This window comes from Sitophilus oryzae, unplaced genomic scaffold, assembly GCF_002938485.1.
Source record: "Sitophilus oryzae breed Bouriz unplaced genomic scaffold, Soryzae_2.0 scaffold_2006_pilon_pilon, whole genome shotgun sequence".
Classification (NCBI taxonomy): Eukaryota; Metazoa; Arthropoda; class Insecta; order Coleoptera; family Curculionidae; genus Sitophilus; species Sitophilus oryzae.
This window is the reverse complement of record NW_022146732.1, coordinates 1,242,625-1,264,966: the sequence shown is the minus strand read 5'-3', so window position 1 is coordinate 1,264,966 and position 22,342 is coordinate 1,242,625. Positions and strand designations below refer to the sequence as shown.

The 22,342-nt window shown below is 31.7% G+C and overlaps 1 protein-coding gene across 1 annotated transcript in view; it reads right to left on the bottom strand.

Annotated features, from left to right (window-relative positions):
- The window catches only part of LOC115883870 (ATP-dependent helicase brm-like), a 220,412-nt gene that overhangs the window by 38,915 nt on the left and 159,155 nt on the right, over positions 1-22,342 (bottom strand). The window contains exons 7-14 of the mRNA XM_030902283.1: positions 21,503-21,680; positions 18,523-18,649; positions 13,341-13,502; positions 10,267-10,409; positions 6,391-6,583; positions 6,066-6,340; positions 5,641-5,815; positions 419-638 (exon numbers count right to left, since the gene is read on the bottom strand). Coding sequence (XP_030758143.1) covers positions 419-638; positions 5,641-5,815; positions 6,066-6,340; positions 6,391-6,583; positions 10,267-10,409; positions 13,341-13,502; positions 18,523-18,649; positions 21,503-21,680 — 1,473 coding nt within the window. The remainder of the gene's footprint in view (positions 1-418; positions 639-5,640; positions 5,816-6,065; positions 6,341-6,390; positions 6,584-10,266; positions 10,410-13,340; positions 13,503-18,522; positions 18,650-21,502; positions 21,681-22,342) is intronic.

Genomic DNA, 22,342 nt, shown 5'->3' with positions numbered 1-22,342 from the left:
CAAATACAAATCAATAAAATTGATTAAAAAAGTCGTATTATTACTTAAATCGCTCATCTTGATAGTAAAAAACTTCCAACTTGTCAAAAGATGGGAACTGTCGATTTTTCGCCATATACTTCAGTCAGCCGTGAGATTTAAGTAATCTGCTGTAATGGAGAAATTTTAACTTACGATATGCAAATCGACAGTTCTGGACTGCCAGCGGACTGTATGTGAATGGGCACCTTTAGTAGGGACACATACAGATAAATTATTAGTGCTAGTTGTTCATTAGTTCTAATCGCTCAATAAGTTTTATTAAACAGTGTAGTGTTATTTTTTCTTGGAAATAATTCATTAATTTAATCTGAGTTAAAATTATTCAAACAAATCCAATGAAAAAAACGTAAAAATATCTAATTTGGCGAGAATTTACCGTGTTCATCGTAATCGTCATCTTCGTCGTCGGTATCGACGATTTCCCAGCCAGGATTTTGTTGTAGCCAGACCTGTAATTGACTCATTAATGGGGCATCTTCACCAAATAGTTTCTTTCCCGTAGCAAGTTCGATAACAGCGATGGGCTTGTCAGATCCTTGACTGCACTCGTCGTCGTGTTCCAAAACACCTTCGGCTGCCAGTCGTTTTCTTTTTTTCTAATAAAATAAAGAGATCAATAAAATATGACACCTCCTTATTGTTGCCTATTATTTGTTAATAAACATTTGTAACAATTTATTTTAAACCATCAGTTATCTTATAATTATGTAAAACTAGAGTATACAGAAATCAATAAACGTTGGCATGCACATAATCAAAGTCGTCGAAACTAGAGATGAGCAGAAAATCGCAAACTGCGATTTAATCGCAGCGATTGTAAATTCGCAATCGCAACATGCGATTCCTTTCCATAGCAAACTGCGACTTGCGATTGAAACATCTATCTGCCGATTTTGGATTTTTAGGCTACCAATATTACACCAGTTGCGATTTGCAATCGTAGTGGGCACGCGAACGAAGAGCTGCGAACGAAAATCACAGCATTGCGATTTTCGTCCGCACCGGCGCGGCGGCGCCGGTGCCTCGACACGGCACTGAGCAGGCGCACGAAGAGCTGGGAATGAAAATCGCAACTGCGATTCTCGTTCGCACAGGCCCACAGTGCTTCGTCCCATGGACAAAAATCAAAAAATAAGTTAAAATTTACTAATATCTGAATATATAATTTTATCCTTATAGCAATGTTCAACCATCCTGTATATTATTTTTCATAAACAGCGTTTTTGTTAGCAAATATTTTCACTAAAAATTAATTTTGCGATCATTATCTCATCAGTGAAAAGAATAACATTCATAGTAGCTCTGTATATTATGGAGTTAAACGGGTACGTACTTAATTGAAAGCCACTATGAATATTGTTAAACAAGGTATGTACTTTAAATTTATTTCTAAACAAGTTCGTGATTGTTTAGTTTTTATTTATTTTTTAAGATGATTCTTAAATGGGTATAAAAATTTTACGTTTTCAAACTTCAAAAGGCATTTAAAAAACATATCAAAACATATCGTATTTATTGAATATTTTTTGTTGCCATATTCATACACTTTTAATTTTTGTATAGTTCACCTGCGTCTGCTTGCGACGAACTTTATTTATAATACTTTTCAGGTGGAGTAAAATTGATAAGCAATGCCGATCTGGCTAATACTTGGCTTGATCATAAGGACAAGAACTCAAAATTATTTGTATTTCAAAAAATATGTTCTTATTAGATATTGATGAACCTTCCAGTCAAATGAGACACCACTTGTGCCTGAAAAAGTCCAGTATGTTGGATTGAAACGTCGCATAAAAAAAGTGTCCATCTTTCAATTTATTATAAAATCTCATGCCCAAGAAAAGGAAAAAATAATATATGAATATGGTCTATTAAAGAGGTAACTATTAACATCCGAACCCCTCATACCGACAAAATGAACAGCAACAACGCGAAAAAGTAACATATTAGAAAATGATGTACAGAAATATCTTATATGTGAGGATACTTCATCTACCTGTGATTTGGATACTATAAATTTGGAAGATTCTGTCAGCAGTGATTCTCCTGAATCAAAGCAGTTACGATCTATGCATTTTGTTGTCCTAAAGTAAATTTATAGTATCTTAAGTTTTTTTTTAATTAAATATAACATTAATGTTTCTTTTTCATTAAAGAAAAACATTTTTATCTTATATTAGGCTTTATATTGTAGGAATCATGTTCTAATGTTATTTCAATTCTTTTTTATCACAGGAATTTGTTTAATACTTACACCGTTTTCATACTATAACTTATTATTTGCTTAGATGGAACACAGCTCCAACATTATTATTATTTATAAGATTTTTTTTTCATAAACGTGGGACTAAGAACATCATCATTTAGTACAATGAGAGTACTCATCATTTGTGTCAAATAAACCTAGTTTGAATAAATTGCTTACAATAAAAGAGAAGTTTTGGATTTTTGTCCTCTAGAGCCATATGTTCGAAGCACTGTGCGGCCGAGTCATCAACACGGCAGGCGAACGAGGAGCTGAACGAAAATCGCAGCTCATCGCAGTCAACGAAGAGCAGCCAATAAAAATCGCTATATGGATACTTTTTTCAGCCCTTTTTATTTATTACATTTTGTTATATATTATATTATTATCAACATTTTTATAACAATCCATAATATAATATAATATAGTTTTCTCAGTATTAACAGTTGTGGATCGACTGCTATGTTAATTTAAATTCATCCTTTAAAAGTACAATCAGTTTTTTTCATTTTAGAGAAATTTCAAATATAATAAAATGTGATATTGTCATTTTATTTATCTAAAAGTTCGAAAGTTTGCACTTGCACTGGACTGGTCGTATGAAAGCCGTCAGCGTGTCGGCTTCTTTTAAATTACATATACAGGCTGTCCCAGAAATAAGTGCAAATATTTTAAGGGGTGGTAGATCTCGATAAAAGAAACATATTTTCTATTTATCGTTTATCAAATAAATCCAAAATAACGGAGTTATTTTACTTTGAAAATTACCAAAAAAAAAAAAATTTGCTAAAATTTTGAGAACCTCTGGATCTTTTCTGGATTTTCCTTCTTGCAAATTTAATGTAATACCTATGTTGCCATATTATCAAGAAATTATGTTTTTTAACTAAAAACTAAAAAAATTTCCAAAAAATTTCGAATTTTCAAAATTTTTTTTTCGCAAAAAAACCTCATAGGCGTGTTTCTGGGGTTGAACTATATTACCAGTTAAAATATTTGCACTTATTTCTGGGACACCCTGTATAAAGAAAATGTTTTTAAAAGAAAAAAAGATAAAATAAACAGTTTTTTTTTCTAGTTATCTGTAAGGTTGGCGGCAACCTTTTTTATAATAAATTTCTCGTTAGTATACATACAGCCTGTCGAAAAGCACATTCGAATATTTTGAACATTTTATGTATTTTTAATTTCCCTTTTAAATTTATTGGTTCTGTTCTAATCAAAAATGTTTAAAAAAAGGAAACTAAGTTAATTGTGGATTTTTTTGGCAATTGATGAAAATATTAAGTGCAATATGAGTGCAGCAAAAATATAAAAAATAAGCACTACAAATTTTAAAAGGCACATGGCATCGAAACACCCAACAGTTTCTTTGTAAGTTTTTATAAAAAAAAATTTGGGAATGAGTTTCCCAGTTTACAGCGTACCAATTTAAAAATATCAAAATCGCAATCGCAGGTTTCAGTCGCAGCGATTTATAAATCACAATCGCAGTTTCAACTGCGATTGGAAAATCGCAGTTTTGCTCATCTCTAGTCGAAACTATTACCAACTTAAATTTCTAATCAATAAAACTTCGTTTGAAACTTAATATAATCTCATATCCTGGTTAAAAAAGACAGCACACTGTCGCATAAAGTAAACCAATTGGTCGATGAAAAAGCGTTACGTTGGTAGTCATGGCAGATGTTGCTAGTTGTCATGAGACTTTTCTTTGCAAACTTGATATATGTCATTTTCAATTTTATTGAGTTTTCTTTGACAAATTTGAAATTAAATCTCGTTTGGTTTAGTGTAAACTGTCATTTTCGTTGCAATAAAATGCGAAAATCGCTAGATAGTCGGAATCAGCAACCTGTCTCATTTTTACTAAATGTTGAACAGGAAAGAGGGACCATGGCGAGCCCGTTTTACCGTTGCGTTAGAGAGTTAAATATTGACACCGTTGCATACATTTTACGGCTTTTATTGAAAATACATATAATATAAATCTTTCAGCGTGCTCCACAGATCTGCAACAAGTAAGTTTTAAAAAGACTTAAGTCTTAAGTTAAATTCAACATAAAGTTTAAATGATTTAAATCTTAAGTCTTTGACTTAAATCATTTTATTTCAAGTCAATTCATTTTTGTAAAGACTTAAACCAATATAACGTTATTTAAGTTGTTTTTATGACGAATCATCATGATTTAAGTCTATATTTTTGACTTAAATCATGATAATCTGCAAGTTAAGCCAGTAAAATGACATAAATCAATATAATTATCCTCAAGCCAAGACAACCAGAATTCAATTTAAGTACCTTTTTTTAAATGTTAATATTAATTTTCTTGTATTACCAATTAGCGATTTTCTTACTAAGTATCATATTTATTCCTAATTTATTGTAGGTACAGAGTCTAAAACCATATAAAATTAAACGGATAATTTTCAGAACAACTCTACAAACACAACATGTTTTTTTATAAAAATTTAACCAATTTGGTAGTACTTTATACATATGTATTTATTACAGTTAAGATGGCATTGAATACATGTCCATTAAAAAGTGGTGATTTGTTTTGATCTCTATGTAATATGTCGATGGCATAAGCATAGGATTTTAAGGTTCTCTTCAATATATTCGAGATAAGTTTCTTTCGTTCGTCTTTCGGGTTACATAACGGAGCCGGCGACTCACTTAAAAGACAACAGACTCACTACGCACGCGTAACACGACAAATAATCAAAACCGGTTCCGAAAAACTAACGACTTATTTGCTAGTGGTATTGAGCATTGTTTTTTTATTCTTCTGCTTGGGGTTGCTGCCTAACAGTTTAAAAAGAAATACTGTTGTTGCTGCTAAAAATGTACTATAAAAATATATAAACATCTGACTTAAGTCTTTTATAAAAGACTTAAATCTTATTATTTACTTAAGTCTTTTCTAAAAAGACTTAAATCTTTTTCTATTTAGGAATAAAAAAAATCACAAATCATTTTGAAAAAGATTTAAATTTTAAGTCTTAAGTCAGCTTTCAAAAAATGACTGAAAATTAAATGACTTAAGTCATTAAAATGATTTAAATCAAACAAAAAACTTAAGTTTTCTGTGAGCTTGCAGCTCTGGCGCTAGAGAGTTGCAAGCTTGCTCCAGCTTGAAGTGAAAAATCGGTGAATTCTATTTGAAACTTGTCAAAAATCAAAGTATAAAAAGTAGCAGTGGCAACATTGCAAGGTACATTCGTCCAGTATTTTGATGACGTGCATGCCAACTTTTATTAATTTACCTAAATTTCCAAAGTATTTGTTTGATTATGTTTACATCTTATAACATCATATGTTTTGTTATTTTTAGTAAATTACATTGTACCTTTTTTCGTCTCTCCTCTTCTAGCTGTTTTCTTCTTTGCTCTAGTTTGTGTTGCTTTACCATCTCAGTCAAATTGCTGATATACTCGTCAGTCTGGGAAAGGAGAAACGCAAGTCTTTTATCTTTCTTTTGATCAATTAGTTTCCTATATCCTTCTTCATCTTCTGCCATCAATCTAGAAATCAAAAATAATTAAAAACTAGCATTAATTAATATAATGCTGGTATTGCTCACCCCTACTGGGTGAGCAATACCGTAATATTTGGACCGCGCTGTTAACTGATACAGAGATTTTTTAATATCAGTGATTTAAAACAGTGTAGTGACCTAATCACGGCTTCCAATCTGTTCCATTGCTTTAGCGAATGCAGGCTATCTAGACTGATAACGTGATTTCGTGAAGAAAATATTTGAGCAAACTTTACCTTCTCATACGTTCCTTCTCTATGCGTTCCTGTTCTTTCTTCTGTTCTCTCTCGGCATTGGCATGGTAATTCATCACCGCTTTGTTCAGTCGCGCCAACTTAGCTTGATTATTTCGGTGGAAGTCTTTGAAATCCTTTCCGTGTTGCAACACGGAAGCTAAAAATTCTTGATGCTTCTGCCTTCGTTTGCGTTCCGCTTCCAATTTTTGTTGCTTCTCCAATTTTTCTGTGGCCCGAGCTTCGCGCAGGCCCTGACGCTTTGTTCGCTTATACGCCTGTAACGACATGTTATTAGTTATTAAATGGCATTTCAATACTGAATTACTTTAATATTCACTGCGGTTTCTAGCGTCGTGTCTCTCCTGGTACAGGCGATGATTTCGCTCCTTAGTTGTCTTTGGAAATTCAGGCATCTCAAAGCTCTCAGTTCAATTTGGGCTTGCATCCTCAGCTCTTCGGACATGTTTGATGGCAGATTGGTAAGTTCTTCCATACGCGCTGCTATTCTAGCTGCAACTCTGAAAAATAATAACAAAAGTAAAACGCAAAGTTTAGGCCAAAGCCCATTGAAGTTACCAAGAGAAATATATACAAACCTACCACAATGGATATTACAAAAGTTGGTTTAACTTTTAGAAAGATTGGAAGGAAAAATGCTGAGATGTATTTAGATAGGACAAGGCATGGTTAGAAAAGTAGGAAAAGAAGGAATAGAATAAGTAACATAACAAAGCATTGAAAAAAAATGTCTATACCTATGTGGCGGATTCATCTATCTAAAAAAATCCTTTATGGGTATTTTGCCACTGCAAAAAATTGCATATATAATATACATATGCACTGTTAGGCATTTTTTTTTCTTTGTTAGGCAAATTTTTATTAGGTACTGTAAACACAACTTCTGACAAGCAGCGTCCGTTTAGGTTTAACGCAGAAGTGTTTACAAAAAATAACTATTTTATTTTGAAGATTTTTCTAGCAGTGCAGTGGCGAAATACCCATAAAGGTTATTTTTGGATAAAGCATTGAAAACAATGCAACCGAATGACAAAACAAAGTATTACAGACAAAAGATCGATTCAGTTTCTAAAAAGGTTTAAAATTGAATATTAAAAATAATACCTAATAAACCATAAATAAAAAATAAAATAAAATAAGAAACAACAATCTGACATTCCAGTAATCAGGAAAACTGACTAGTTCGGCGGTGTACCCGGTGCGTCTCAAATGTGATTCACCCCTATATCTTTTTTTTGTTTTAGATAAAAAACAAGATTTGGTATGTTAGTATATGACATAAATTAGGATTGATTGACGTATTTAATGATTTTCGGTCACTTCCTGTTTCACCGGAAATGACTACAACTTTTGATTTTTAAATAGCATCTAGAAATTTCAATATAGAGTGCCATGGCTGTGTTAAAAACACTAATTTTTAATCAAGGAGCTTTGCAAAAATCGATTTAAGGTTGAAATGGCGGGTTAAAAGATGGCCAAATCATATTTTTATTCAAATCTCAATTTTTTCAAATGGAATAAGGGTCGTGGCTCATTAGCATATTTGGAAAAGGCATTTTTTTACGAATAATTTGATACCACACACTTGATATTTCGAGTCAAATTGTCGTTATGCACCGCATGTTACAATTTCAAATAAACCATATGTGAAAATGTCGAAAGTTGACATGTGGTGTATCATTCTATTGATATATTGTAATTTTCTATCGAATCAAGTAAAACATACTGAGAATGTCATTTAAAAATCAAAAGTTGGAGTCATTTCCGGTGAAACAGGAAGTGAGCAAAAACAATTGAATACGCCAATAAATCCTAATTTATTTCATATACTCACATATCAAATCTCGTTTTTTTATCTAAAAAAATAAAAAAGTTATAGGGGTGAGCTACTTTTGACATGCACCCGGTATATAAAATATCTAACAATAAGTAATATGAATATTTAAATAAAAGGATAAATATATAATTATCCAAAAGCTATTAAATTTTACTAGACGACAATACAGTTACTTTATAGCACAGAATATCTAGCTACGCGACAAAAGCCTCGTTAGATGTATAAAATTGTACGTAGCAAAAGGAGACAGGCTTTTAAAGCCTGTCTCCAAATCAGATATTTTGATGCGGTAGTTTCGCTACTACATAATAGAGGGCAACACATTTTTAAAAGAAAATAGTTTTCTGCAAACAAAATTTAAAAGAACTTTGTGCAGTGTTGCCATAGTGTAATTCATATTGTAATATCTCCTGATAAAGCCTACCTTCAAATTTGCTACATCAGTTAAATATATTAAAATAGATCAGAGCTCTTTTTTCAAACGTCTAAGTATTTGATTTGTCATGTTAGTTGGAATTAAATCTTACGAGCTGAATTACAATCACTTCCTGACGTTTGATTGTAATTCGTCATAATAAGTATTGTTCCTACTATTATGATACCACTTCCTGACGTTCGATTGTGTTCATACCGTATAATGGGTAAAAAACAGCGTTAGCGATGGCTATGAAATGAAGATCGCTGTCATTTTATATGTAAATTTATATGGGAAAAGTCATCGATCATCCTTTTCCAGCCAACTGGGCGCCGTTTTTTTCGGTATCATACGGTACTTGCGTATTTTTCATGACATTACAATATTATGGTACCATGAAGCATATATCAAGTGGTCATAATATAGTACCATACTACATATATGGCGTTCGATTGGGCTTAAGCTTTATACGTATCTTCGGTGACATTTTAATATGATGGTACTATGATGCATATAAAGTGGTACCTTAATATAGTACCATATTTCAATACCATTTCCTGGCGTTCGATTGAGCTCATATTTGATATATATTTGCGTATTTTTGGTGATATTGCATTATTATGGTACCATGAAGCATATCAACTGGTACTATAATATAGTACCATATTACGTACATGGCGTTCGATTGGGCTTAAACTTGGGATACTACGTATCTTCAGTGACATTGTAATATTATGGTACCATGGAGCATATCAAGAGGTACTATAATGTAGTACCATATTACGATACCATTTCCTGGCGTTCGATTGGGCTGCTTAAACTTGGTATACTACGTATCTTCGGTTACATTGTAATATGATGGTACTATGATGCATATAAAGTGGTACCTTAATATACTACCATACTACGATACCATTTCCTGGCGTTCGACTGGGCTTAAACTTGGTATACTACGTATCCTCGGTTACATTTTAATATGATGGTACTATGATGTATATAAAGTGGTACCTTAATATAGTACCATGTTACGATACCATTTCCTAGCGTTCGATTGTGCTTAAATTTGGTATACTACGTATTTTCGGTGACATTGCAATATTATGGTACCTTAAAGCATATCGAGTGGTACCATAATATAGTACACTATTATGATATAATTTCCTGGAGTTCGATTGGGCCCAAATTTGGTATACTTGCGTTTTTTTTATAAAGAATTGTTTAATTAATAATTTTAATTTATTTTACGAATTTTAATTTATTGTGATATCGTGACAGCAACTTTTATGCCGAAATAATATATTATTAATTATACCTGTATCGCTTTTTAAAATCTATCTAGGTCTATATAAATAACGTGGAAAACAGAAGAAATTTGTTATTATAGTATTTTATAGTCAATTAACATTTTTTGTACTGCATTTTAATAAATTATTTCCATTATTTTATTAAACTTATATTTCATTACTAACGTTCCAGCATTAATAAATATCACTATCAATCGCCTTGTATATTATTAATTTTAAAGGTAATTAAAGGTATTTTCTTAGTTAACATAATGAAGTAGTATATATTAAAAATGTATATGTTTTGTAATAATATATTTAAAACGATTTTAAAAGCCAAACGAGTAATTAATATAAGTGTATCTGACAAGAAAAGAAGAATAGGAAGAAACTATTATACACAAGAAAAAGAATTGGATGCCAATTAAAGCCTTTTTGAATCTGGCAACTGTGCATATATAGCCGAGCTACAAAGCCGTCGATCCAAAACCGAAAGTTCAAAATTTCCAATTATATTCTGATTATGATATTGTCGCGCCATCTAGTATTCTATTTGTGCAATTTTAGCTCTTTCATTCCGAGTATTTTTCTGTTGCGTAGCTAGATATTCTGTGCATTATAGGTATCTTAATAAAATTTATAAGTTACCTGTTTTCCCTTTCTTGTAGCAGTACTATAGGATCTAACCCAACTGGTTTTGGCACTGTAGTTGGCATTCTATATTGTTTTGAGGTATGTTGTATCGGAGGTCCCGGTCTAGCATGCTGTTGGGGCGGCTGAGGTTTATATGGCTAGAATTTAAAAAAGAAACATATTAACCCAAAATTAAGATTAACATAAATTTTTGTATTGTAAAGAAAATAGCGTGTGCCAAAAAGTTTGCACCAAATGTATTTTTTTTAATTAAGCTATTGAAAAAAGTTTATGCGGAAATGTTTCACTACGCTCAATAACAAGAAATTAGTTTTCACTTTTTTCTTGCGTTAGTTGTCATAACAACAAATTATAAAAATTCTCTTTACATATACTCAGGGTTCTATACTGCGTCTATGTAGTAAATATCAAAAGTATTCAGTGACATTCAAGTAATAACTCAATAATAAAAAAAATTCCATTGGCTGCGAATCTTTTGGCACAGCCTGTATGGCCCCTAGATATCGATAGATATATATAATTTCATTCAAACTGTAAATCTTTTGTACCATTTGCTCCAATTGGTCGTACATTTATGGATTTGTATATCAATACAATAATCACTACAATATTTTATCACTTTTGCGTATAATGGCTTGGTGCCATACAACCGATTTTTAAAATTACAACAGCAGCGCCCGGTACGGCAGAAATCCGAACTTTCAAACTAAGTTATTAAAGCTATAAAATTCTCAGGCACGAAAGTTGTGCGATGAAATGCTGCTTCGGGTAGTAAAAATTAAGTGAAAACGAACCCGAACTGAGCGAAGCGTTGTGTTGTGGCAATTTCCGATGATATTAAAATTTTCAAAAAATGTCAACATGAAAAGGAGGGCGTAATTGCGTTGTTGTTGGGTACAATAACACTCTGAATAGAACTCTCCAGGAACAACATTTTATATGTAGCTCCCAGCTTTATCACATTGATTTGATTAAAAGCAAAAATGGATTCAGGTAGTTCGACAAAAAGTATATAATCAAGCATACAGGGAGCTACAAATTCGAGGTACGAGCATTGGTATCTCGGAAACCGTAATAGATACGAAGATGGTTAAATTGGGGCCTTTGCTTTGAGCCTTGAGATGTTCACCAAGATGCCATCAACAAAGTTTTAAAAATTTCAAGGATTGCTGAGTTTTTTGGAAAAAACGGATTTTTTTGAAAACCAATTTCATTTATTGCTGTCGTGACTTTTTAGAAAATCAAAAAACTAATTGCACATTCTCATTGACACTTTATTAGGGCTATCTGAGAGTATTTTTAGATTTTCAAATTAACTGATAATTTGTGTGATACAGTGACCAACGTATTTTTTTTAAATACGAACCTGCATTTTTTATTACAGGTTTTGAAAGAACTCGGCCTCCTGACTCCTGAGTATAATGATATGCCACACTTGATACTTTTTTTTGGTTTTGGGTACCTTAACAACAACAAAACTAGTTAAATATTATTTAAAATAATTTCAAGTACAACTTTGGTTTTTTAAATTATTTAATCTGATTATATTCATCGAAACAATATCGATCAGCACTAATTAACATTGAATAAGGAAATTCGAGCCAATTCAAAGATTCAAATATATAATATCAAGGTTAGCAATTTAAAAATATTATTTTTAACTTTTTTTATTGTGAATTTGGAATCTCAGTGTACGATCTAATAATATTCATAATATTAATCGTAGTTGTTATAAATAAATCAACTTGTATAAACTAATTTCTAATTCTCTACTCTCTACATGTTCGTAATCTTATTTATAGCTCTTTGAACATAACTTCTTGTTATAGTTCTAAATGTACGATCTAATAATATTCATAATATTAATCGTAGTTGTTATAAATAAATCAACTTGTATAAACTAATTTCTAATTCTCTACTCTCTACATGTTCGTAATCTTATTTATAGCTCTTTGAACATAACTTCTTGTTATAGTTCTAAATGCATTTTGTACTCTTTATTGTAAATATTAAAATGTATTGATTTCACTTTTACAAATGACGATGACGCCAAGTAATGCCCCTTTAGTTATTGCATTTGATTTTCCGTATTCAATGTTTTACCCTACGTCATTGTTAAGTTTGAAAGCTTATCAATATTGTAACGACGAATACATTAAATCTTAAAAAAACAGAGCCGGACTTGAAATTAGTTTAAATAAATGATGTTCAAATGTCGGAAAAATAAATTAAGTGTGGCATATCATTGTACTCAGGACACCGAGTTCTTTCAAAATCTGAAATAAAAAACGCAGGTCCGTATTTAAAAAAATTAAGTTGGCTTCTGTAGCTCACAAATTATTAGCTAATTTGAAAATCTAAAAATACTATCAGATAGCCCTTATAAAGTGGCTATGAGAATATGCAATTAGTATTTTGATTTTATTAAAAGTAACGACAGGAAAAAATAAAATTCATTTTCAAAAAAATCCGTTTTTTCCAAAAAACTCGGCGATCCTTGAAATTTAAAAAAAAATTGGATGGCTTCTTGCCGAACATCCCAATGCGCAACTTTGCCCCAATTTAACCATATTCGTATCTATTACGGTTACCAATGCTCGTACTTCGAATTTGTAGCACCCTGTATAGTAAAATACTTGACGCCTATAATACTGGAAAGAATACCTGCAAGTGTTAGTACAGTGTCACGTTCTTTACTAGGAATGAACATGAAAATTGGATATTTTTTATGTCGTAATAAATTATTCACACTAATTAGCTGATAAATTTTAATATATATAATTAAAGTTTATGAAAATTAATATATTTTTATATAAAAAAAAATTATAATCAAATTAATTTATTTACCTCCTTATAGTTTTCGAGATTTCCTATTAAAACATTATATTTTCGCAACTCTGTGCATTGAATGTACCAGTATGTTTTTTAATTGGACCACCCTATATCACAAGTTAAGTTATTAAAAGATAAATTCTCGGAATAAATCGATGATGCACCAGTTATAATTCCAAGAAAAGAATATACAATGAAACAGTAGCCTTTATATTAATAGTTATTTATATTAATACCTGGGGAGCTACAGGACCTGGTGGCGGACCAGGAGGGTGCTGAAACGGTCCCGTTGGGGGATAAGCCATCGGAGGAGGTCTCATCGGTTGTGGCTGTTGTAACGGAGGCGCTGCCTCTGTAGCTGCTTCCGGTGAATTTCTCGAATGAGCCGGTGGATTCTCCTAATTTGAAAACACTCACAATCTCTCTAAACATTTATTTTCTTTAAATCAACAAAAATTAATTTTATTCTAACACCCTCAATCTCACTAAACCATTTTTTAAATCAACGTAAAAATTCACTTTCTAAGTAGGTATACTCCGCGACCAAATAAAACACCACATTAAAAAAGTATTTATTAAATACAACCGCTCGTTAATAATTATATTAAAATAATAATTTCGCATATTGATAATTTTCACGGTCACCTCATAATCCCATAAATATTCATGTCAACTATTCACAATAAAATGTTAAAAAAGCAATTGTAAAACATGAATGTGTAAAAATTATTTTGTTTTAAAAAATATGATTTATTAAGCAGTAAAATATCTTGTATTTGATGGTGGTTATTAATAGTTACGGGGACTTTTTATTTTACTAATCTATAAATAAGCTGTATTTATGTAAACATATCTAATAATGCATAATATATAATTTATACATTTATTTACTTAACTGCTATACCTAATTAAAAATAAAATTTTACTTTCTACTACTAATAAACTAACTGAAAAAAGTTAAAGATATTGTGAATTTTCTAAGAAAAAAATAGGTTTCGAAAAAAATTGTATAACGTATATTTACTTCTATCTTTTTCAAAAACGAAACACATTTGTTTTTTTTTTGAAAAAGTGTTTAATTAGAATTTACAGGCAATTTTTCTCTAATAATGTAACAAAACAGATAATTATCAAAAAGAAAAAAATATTTATTAATAGAGAGTATTTCCATCTCTATTGGCTATCACTGCTTCGTCGGCGAGGCATACTTAAAATTAAATAAATCAAGTCAATTTGCTAAATAAATAAATGCCTTTATTGTCAAAAAATTTTTCAATTTGTAGACAAAGGTAAACTAACAAACAAAGTAAAAAAACAAGGTACACAAACAAACAAACAAAAGATAATACAAAACATTATACAAATAATATTGTCAGTCTTATTGTTAGATAAACATTTATAAATGTTTATAATGTCAAAGAACAAAAAAATAAAAATAACATTCAAAAATATTTAGCTAGTTTATAGTAAAATATCAATAACCTATAAATAAATTCATTTCGATGTCATTAGTAAATATAGCAATAGCAAACATTAGACCAGTGTTTACAAGATCAAATTTGATTTTCAAAATATAATTCATTTACGGCGTAGAAAGCCTTGTCTAGTAAATAAGAGTTCAATGCTTTGCGAAATGAAAAAAATCATGTTATGGATTTGATTTCAAATGGCAGGAGATTGTGCATTTTTTTCGAGTTGTATAATATTGAACTTTTAACTAACTCTGAGCGTGGGGTAGGTAGATAAAGATCTTGCTCCGCGTTCCTGAGTGGATAAGTGTGAGATGGCCTTTCTTGAGAAGTTGATACATGTTTACGTATTAGGCAAACAGATTCAAATATAAATAAGGAAGAGTCAATATTTTTAATTTTTTAAAAAAGTCCCGGCAATGAGTTCTGCTGTTTAGTCCCAGTGAATATCGAACAGCTCTCTTCTGGAGCCTGAAAATGCGGTCAAATTGAGTCGCACAACACGCACCCCAGAATGGAAGGGCATACCTGAGGTGCGACTCAAAAAGTGCATAATAAACAGTTCTAGCCACTGACAAGTTAAGCTCCTTAGAAACAGACCTTAATGGAAAACAGGCAGAGCTCAATTTTTTCGACAAAGCTTCGATATGTATGTCCCATTTCAGAGAATTGTCCACAACAAGCCCTAAGAATTTTACAGACTTGACGACGTCAATGCTGGTGTTGTTAAGTACAAAAGGCTGCAACGAGTTTTTATACGACAAAGCTTTAGTTTTAGAAATGTTGAGACTCAGGAGGTTCGAATCGCACCAAGATTTAATGGTGATAAAGTCATTTGATATAATCCTATGAAGTGCCGTGATGTCCTTGTTGCTCCAAGTGAAGCTAGTGTCGTCCGCAAAAAGACATATTTTGCCACTGATGTTTATGTTAGCAATGTCGTTAATAAAAAGAAGAAACAAAATAAGGCCTAGTACTGAGCCTTGTGGTACTCCACATTCTATTGGCTTGCTAGAAGACAACGTGGTATCCACCCTCACGAGTTGACTTCTGTTGCTCAGATACGACTTAAACCATTCGAGAGATGATCCCCTAAACCCATAGTGCTGCAATTTATTAATTAAGATCTTATGATTTACACAATCGAACGCCTTAGAAAAATCACAGAAAATTGTTGCTGTAGAGTGATGGCTGTTTAGGCTGGAGTAAACCTTATTAAGGAGGGAAAACATAGCGTCATTTGTGGACTTGTTGCTTAGAAATCCAAATTGATATTCAGTAAGTATTTTGTACCTAAACAGAAAAGATACCAGCCTTCTTTTAACCAACCTTTCTATGATCTTAGATAGCGTTGGAAGGAGTGCAATTGGGCGATAGTTAGAAGCTTCATCTTTGTCTCCTCCTTTATGCAGAGGAATGATTATTGCCGTCTTAAGACATTTTGGAAAAATACCATTTTGAAACGACATGTTTATTAAAGTTGTTAGGTGATTCAGAGTGCTCTCTGGCAGATTCGAAAACATTTTTAAAGTTAGCCCGTCGGTCCCAGAAGAGGATTTATTTTTGATGGTATTAATTGTACTGCGAAGCTCTTCTAAAACTATGGGCGAAAAAAAGAAACTGTGTAAGTTTACAATATCATTAGAGAGATAAGAAAGTGGATCATGAGGAGGACATATGGTATTAGTTAAGTTTTTCGCTACATTTACAAAGTAATCGTTAAGGTTCTCAGGTGAGGTAGAGATATTGCTAGACGAAGAAGCTTTGTTTCTCAACTCATTCACAACAGACCATGTTTCTTTAGCAACATTACCAGAATTGACTATTCTCCTATTATAATAAAGGTCCTTAGCGGCTCTTATAGTCTTATGATAAAATTTTCTGTATAGTTTTACGTAATTGTGGAAGAAGAGACTGTATATAGAAAGTATATAATAAAAAAATGCTAGAAAGTATGTAATAACTCGCCTCAGTGACCTTAGGCCCTTCTGAGAACTAATGATGGGATAACCCGAGCGAAAATTCGCTTGAGTACTATATTATTGAAATAACCGACATCGCTCGATTATGAACGAGCGATGCAAGTGACGAGTTACGAGCGGCGAACGCAAGCGATCCTAGAATGAAATAAATTGAAATCCGATTTTAATGTGACATACTCGATAAAAAGCCGAGCGAATTTTCTACATACATTGCAGGTAGCAAATTTATACGACGTTATGCGTTGCGTATCTGTGGGACAACATTTTACGACCTACTACAACATATACAATATACATCGACAATAGTTTGAAATAAACTAAATCAAGCGATGAAGCAATAAGCGAACCGCTTGCTACTTGTCATTCTTTACCGATGTAATATGTGCCCTGCGCACGCAACTTACTGCTTCGCGCTTGGCGTTAATGAGTACTTACAACAAGCGACGGATGAAAAACCGTATTTTTAAATACGAGCGATACTTCGCTCGAGCGATCGCTCGGTTATTGCAATCGCTTGAAACTCGAGTACTCAAAGGTTATTGAAATTAATCGGTTTTTCCCATCGCTACTGAGAACTATCTTCTGCATCCCACTAGTCAACTCGCATACATAAGAATTTTGCCGTTTGTTGTTCCTTAATTTCATGATCTAGCTAAACTAGAGACGTTTATTTTTACGGTTTATTTCAAAGTTTACTAGATAAAATAAGAATCAGAATACTAGATAAAATAAGAATAAGTGAAATGAATACCAAGTTTTGTGCGTTTTAGTGTAGGTTGTTTATTCTGTTATAATCTAATATTTACTAGAGAATTAAAATTTATTTAAAAATTAAATCCAAAGTTTTTATTTATGAAAATATATGATAAATTTTTTAATAAAAAAATAAAATCTTTAATAAAAAAACTTTTGATAAGCTACTAGATCTTAATTTTCACTGTATTTTATTCAGAGTGGACGTTAGTCAAACCACCCAGAAATATTTTTATCTACTATTTTTGAATTCAAATATTATATTTTGTTTATAAAAATATATCTATAAGATATATTAACAAAAACTACTTTTGATAAAGTATTATTTGATTTACATTTTCAATGAATTATTATTATTATTATATAGTAATTAATCAAACCATCTAGAAATGAAAATCTCAAAGATTGCAAAAAAGCTGATGAATTATTATGTGTGAAAATTCGTTAATACAAACTTATCTAATAAATAATAAAAGTCAATGTATAAACAGTGTTCTTTAATTTTAATTAATTTTATAGTAATAAGTTAAGAGATATATTGTTTTTTCTGTTTCAGACGGTTTAATAAGCTTTCTGGAGGCTTTTCTTGGACGTTTTTTGTGCTAAAAGTCTTCTTTGTTGGATCATACTTTTGTTGCCAGCTTCTTTTGGTTCTGTATTACGATCAAATTTTCCATTCTTAAAGAGGACAAAGAAAGACACAATCAATGTATGTATATGCGCCATCATTACTAATATCCTGGTTGACAATGTTTACACTTGACTCTGCCTCACATTTTTGATAATTTGGTCAATTACCTTGTGCGCTGCTATAATGCTGGGTCATTTGACAAGATAAAGTTCTTTCTGTCCTAGTTCACGGTTTTGTTTGGCAGCGCCAGATCGCGCACAACGTACGCGATCCAATACAATCGAAGAGGTGGCAACAAAGTAGGCAGCTTGAGGAGCTGCCCTGTTCTTACTACAACCGAAAGCAAGGCCGTGCTTTACTTTTACGCCTATCAATCGCGTCGCATAATTTAATACTTTTATGTCGTTTGAAAAAAATTGTATTTTCTGATATTTTTTGGATGTCGTCTATCGGATTATTGCCTGACTCGTTGGACACTTTGGAGACTTTAATTAAGCATGGCCTGTTTGGACGAGTACTTCGTAGAGGCAACTTGCGAGTAGCTTAGTGTAGGTAAAATAGATTAAAATGCAATCGTACTTACTTGCGTCGGAGGTGGCGTAGAAGATTGTAGAGGAGATCCGTCCGCTCTCTTACCTTGCAAAGCCAAGATTATCTGTTGCGGAATAGGTTGGTTTCTTGCTAAGTATCTGTAGGCCATAATTTGATTTCTGAAAATGACAAATAGAGTGTTATAATATGTATATCATATCACAATTTTTCTTAAGATTCTTAAATACTAAATCAAATTAGAAATATTAATGATTATATTATGGCTACATGATATTTTCTTAGTAGATGGCATAACCTCGCAATTAGTGGAATAAATTAGTGGTTTAAATTACACTTTATACATTTTAGTTTAAGATCATTCGCAATGTCTAAAAAACACAATTAAAATTAATAGAATATCCTAGCAACAACTTCCGGTAATCAGTTGTATCCATAGAGAAAGCCTAATATTTAACTTATAAAACAATAACATTTTGATTTCTAACCACATTTTTGTCTTAACAGATGACAGTCAAAGACAAAAATGACATTTGTCGCAAATTTTGAAGTATAACATAGATAAAGGAAATAAATTTAGATTGGAAAGCCCGTCAAAATATATAATTGTTTTGGGTCGCGACCGTTGTACGCGACCTGGCGCTGCTATAGAGGTTGCTAAGAACGACCGCAAATAATGCAAGAAATAATTTCCTCGTGTCAAAGCATAGACAAACAAATAAAAAGAGACTGACAAATCCCATAGTAAAGAGTGGGACCGCGTTCCCGTAGCGCAACTCAGAATAACAATTTTGAAACGAATTAGCAGGACCGTGGCAGGACATACGTCTTTATTGCTATCTTTCTTTGTTATGTGTGCTTCATATGAAAAAGAAAGAGATAGGTATAAAACGTATCGTAAGACATTATCGCACATTCTGGCTGGCGGAAAATTTAAATTAGCCATTATTAGTAGTATTCTTTCATTCTGAAACTGCAAATTTTTAGTTAAACTGATTTATTCCCTATACCACGTAAAGGGAACGTGGTGTAGAGAATAAATCAGTGTAAGTGAAAATTCGCAGTTCCTTTCAGAACGAAAGAATACTACTATTATAAGGGAAATTATAAAAAAAGCAAAAATTGTACTGTTTTATAAACATATTTATTTATACATAAAAATAAATAAACTTTTTATAATATAATAACAAAAAATAACAGTGTTTATTCCACCCACCTACTAATTTTAAATGCAGAAGAACTGACTCTTGCAGGAAACGGTCGGCCAATTTTTTTAAAGGGCATTAAAAATCTCATTTTCGAAAAAACTGCATAATTGCAATAACAAAGTGAATATCCAAGCAAAGAAGACTTTACGAGAATCATGATCCTGAACCATTTTCAAGTCCAGTTTTAATCCTAAAACAAGGTATATTAATAAAGTTTCTGGTTACTATAAACCAGCTATAAACTACCTACCCAAAAAATGAAAAAAAATAATTGTATTAATTTGTTATGTTAAGAAAGCTTCGAAATATTTTTGACACTACTACTTCTACTTTTTTCTTAATAAGATGATAAATATAACTACTTACTTTTATTTTACCGGGTGTCTTTAACATATCTATCAGAGAAAGGGGGCACCAATACATATAAAAATTTGCTCCCTATCCATATTCATAAGTCAATAAAATGGAGAGTTTAGAAAAAAGGTAAATCACCAAAAGAAAAATTAACAAACATGACGAATTCACGAATTGTCATGATGTTGTCATCTTGGTTGTCATGATGACGAAAACGAAAGGCGATTGTTCTAATTTTTAATTAGAAATTACGTTTTATATGGCTGATATGTTATATGCTCTCTTGTTATATTAGAATGAGATAGTGGGCCCAATAGACGCAATGCGCAGATCAACATAAATTGAATGAAATTTTGCGTTCTGAGTTGCGCTACGGGAACGTTGTCCCTCTCTTTGCCATTTAATTTGCCAGTCTCTTTTTATTTGTTTGTCTATGTGTCAAAGTCAGAATCTTCAAAAATTATAAAATCTTTCAAAAATTTAAACCGTCCTCATTGAAAAACTACCGAAAAGTGTTTAAAGCGTCCATTCTCAACGTAATTATTGCTAGCTTGTGAGTTTAATTTAAATTTTACTTACTCAAACCCGTGATAATTATGAAAAAGTGGCATTAAAAACTAAAAATCTGTGTTGTGAACTGTGGACTATAAAAACCATCGTGGATCGTGGCATAACGTCGGTTTCCAATGTTTCATAGGTATTTTACATACATGTCCTTATATAAAATAAAGTTTCTTGTATGCAACACACTGCATTTTATTCATAAAATTAAAAGAAAATTTTAATTAAAAAAAATAAATTTTAATAAATAATATTTGGCGATATAATTCCGGAAAAAGCCGAACCGATCCGAAATTATCAAGAACGATATTAATACATTTCAAAAGTTTCGGGTCGCGACCGTTACAAGAATAGCGCCCAATAGTGTTTACATTGTCCTTATGGGCACTTTCTAATCTAAACTTGTTTCATTTATCTATGAAGTATAATTAGTGGAAAAGTTTGTTAACTTTTTCCACTAATTGAAAATTCCTGAGTGAAAAAAAATAGTGAAACAAACTTAATCGAAACCACTAATTTATTTCACTAATTGCGAGGTTCTGAATGAAGATCTAACTATAAATGCGAAGTGAATTATTATCAATAATTTCACGTTATCTTATTCAAAATAAAACACTAATTCACCACAATGCAGCAAAACACTTTACTTTTGATGCTAACATGGTGCAGTGCAAAAGTACAGTGTCTTGGTGTATTGTTGTGACTTAGTGTTTTATTTTGCTGTGTAACACCAAAGGTTCCAATCCTCAACTGTAATTTTATTATTGAAAATAAAATCTGTTTAGTTATGTGTTAAAACACGCATCCCATTTCATATCAAGATATAAATTTCTTTCATATTAATTATTTAATATGAGAGAATTTTTTAACAAGATAATTTCGTTTTCTTACCGTAACTGAGTCATTTGCATTTGAGACAGAGCTGCATTATTTCCATTGGCCCTGGCCCTCAAAGCGAGAAGTTGAGAATATCTTGGATCTTCTTGCATGCCCTTCTCGTCCATTGAATCTATAGCACTTTGCAAAGCTCGTAAATTTTCTTGTCCATGAGGAGATTGCCCTTGAGGTCCTAAACATTAATACGAACGATATTAATACATTTCAACGATATGTTTGTATATAATATAATATAATCTATACTAATTAATTTGATTTTCCGTATTTTTTGTTAGAATTTCAATTAACATTAATCGTAATTATGTTAAGACGCTTTCACAATCAAATGCTTGCAATGCTTTCGAAATCGCCCATAATTAAGATACGCAAACTTATGGGCTATTTCGTGGCACTAAATATGTCCGAGATTTAGTTTAGCTCTGCGCCGCTGCGCGCTGATCAATTTACAGCGGATAAAGAATATTGTAGCGTAGTTCTGTTTTATGCGGACATGACAGTGAGAGTCGTTGCCGGAGACAGTGTTGCCAGAACTACAGATTAATCCGTAGATTTACGGATTTTGGGTACAGTACGTTAATATACGAATTTTCTGTCATTAAATGATTTAATATAATAATATATGGTTAAACAGAGAACGGCGTCAGAGTTGATCCGAAGATCGCTGTTATTTCATATGTAAAATATTATGGTAAATGTCAATAATCGTCATTTCCAACCAACCAAACAATTTTTTTCAATCATATGAAATGTTCAGTACATCTACCTATTTTTTTATTTTTGTTTATTCGGTTTTTAATACATAAACGCGAATTTTTCATCCAAAGATATTTTAGT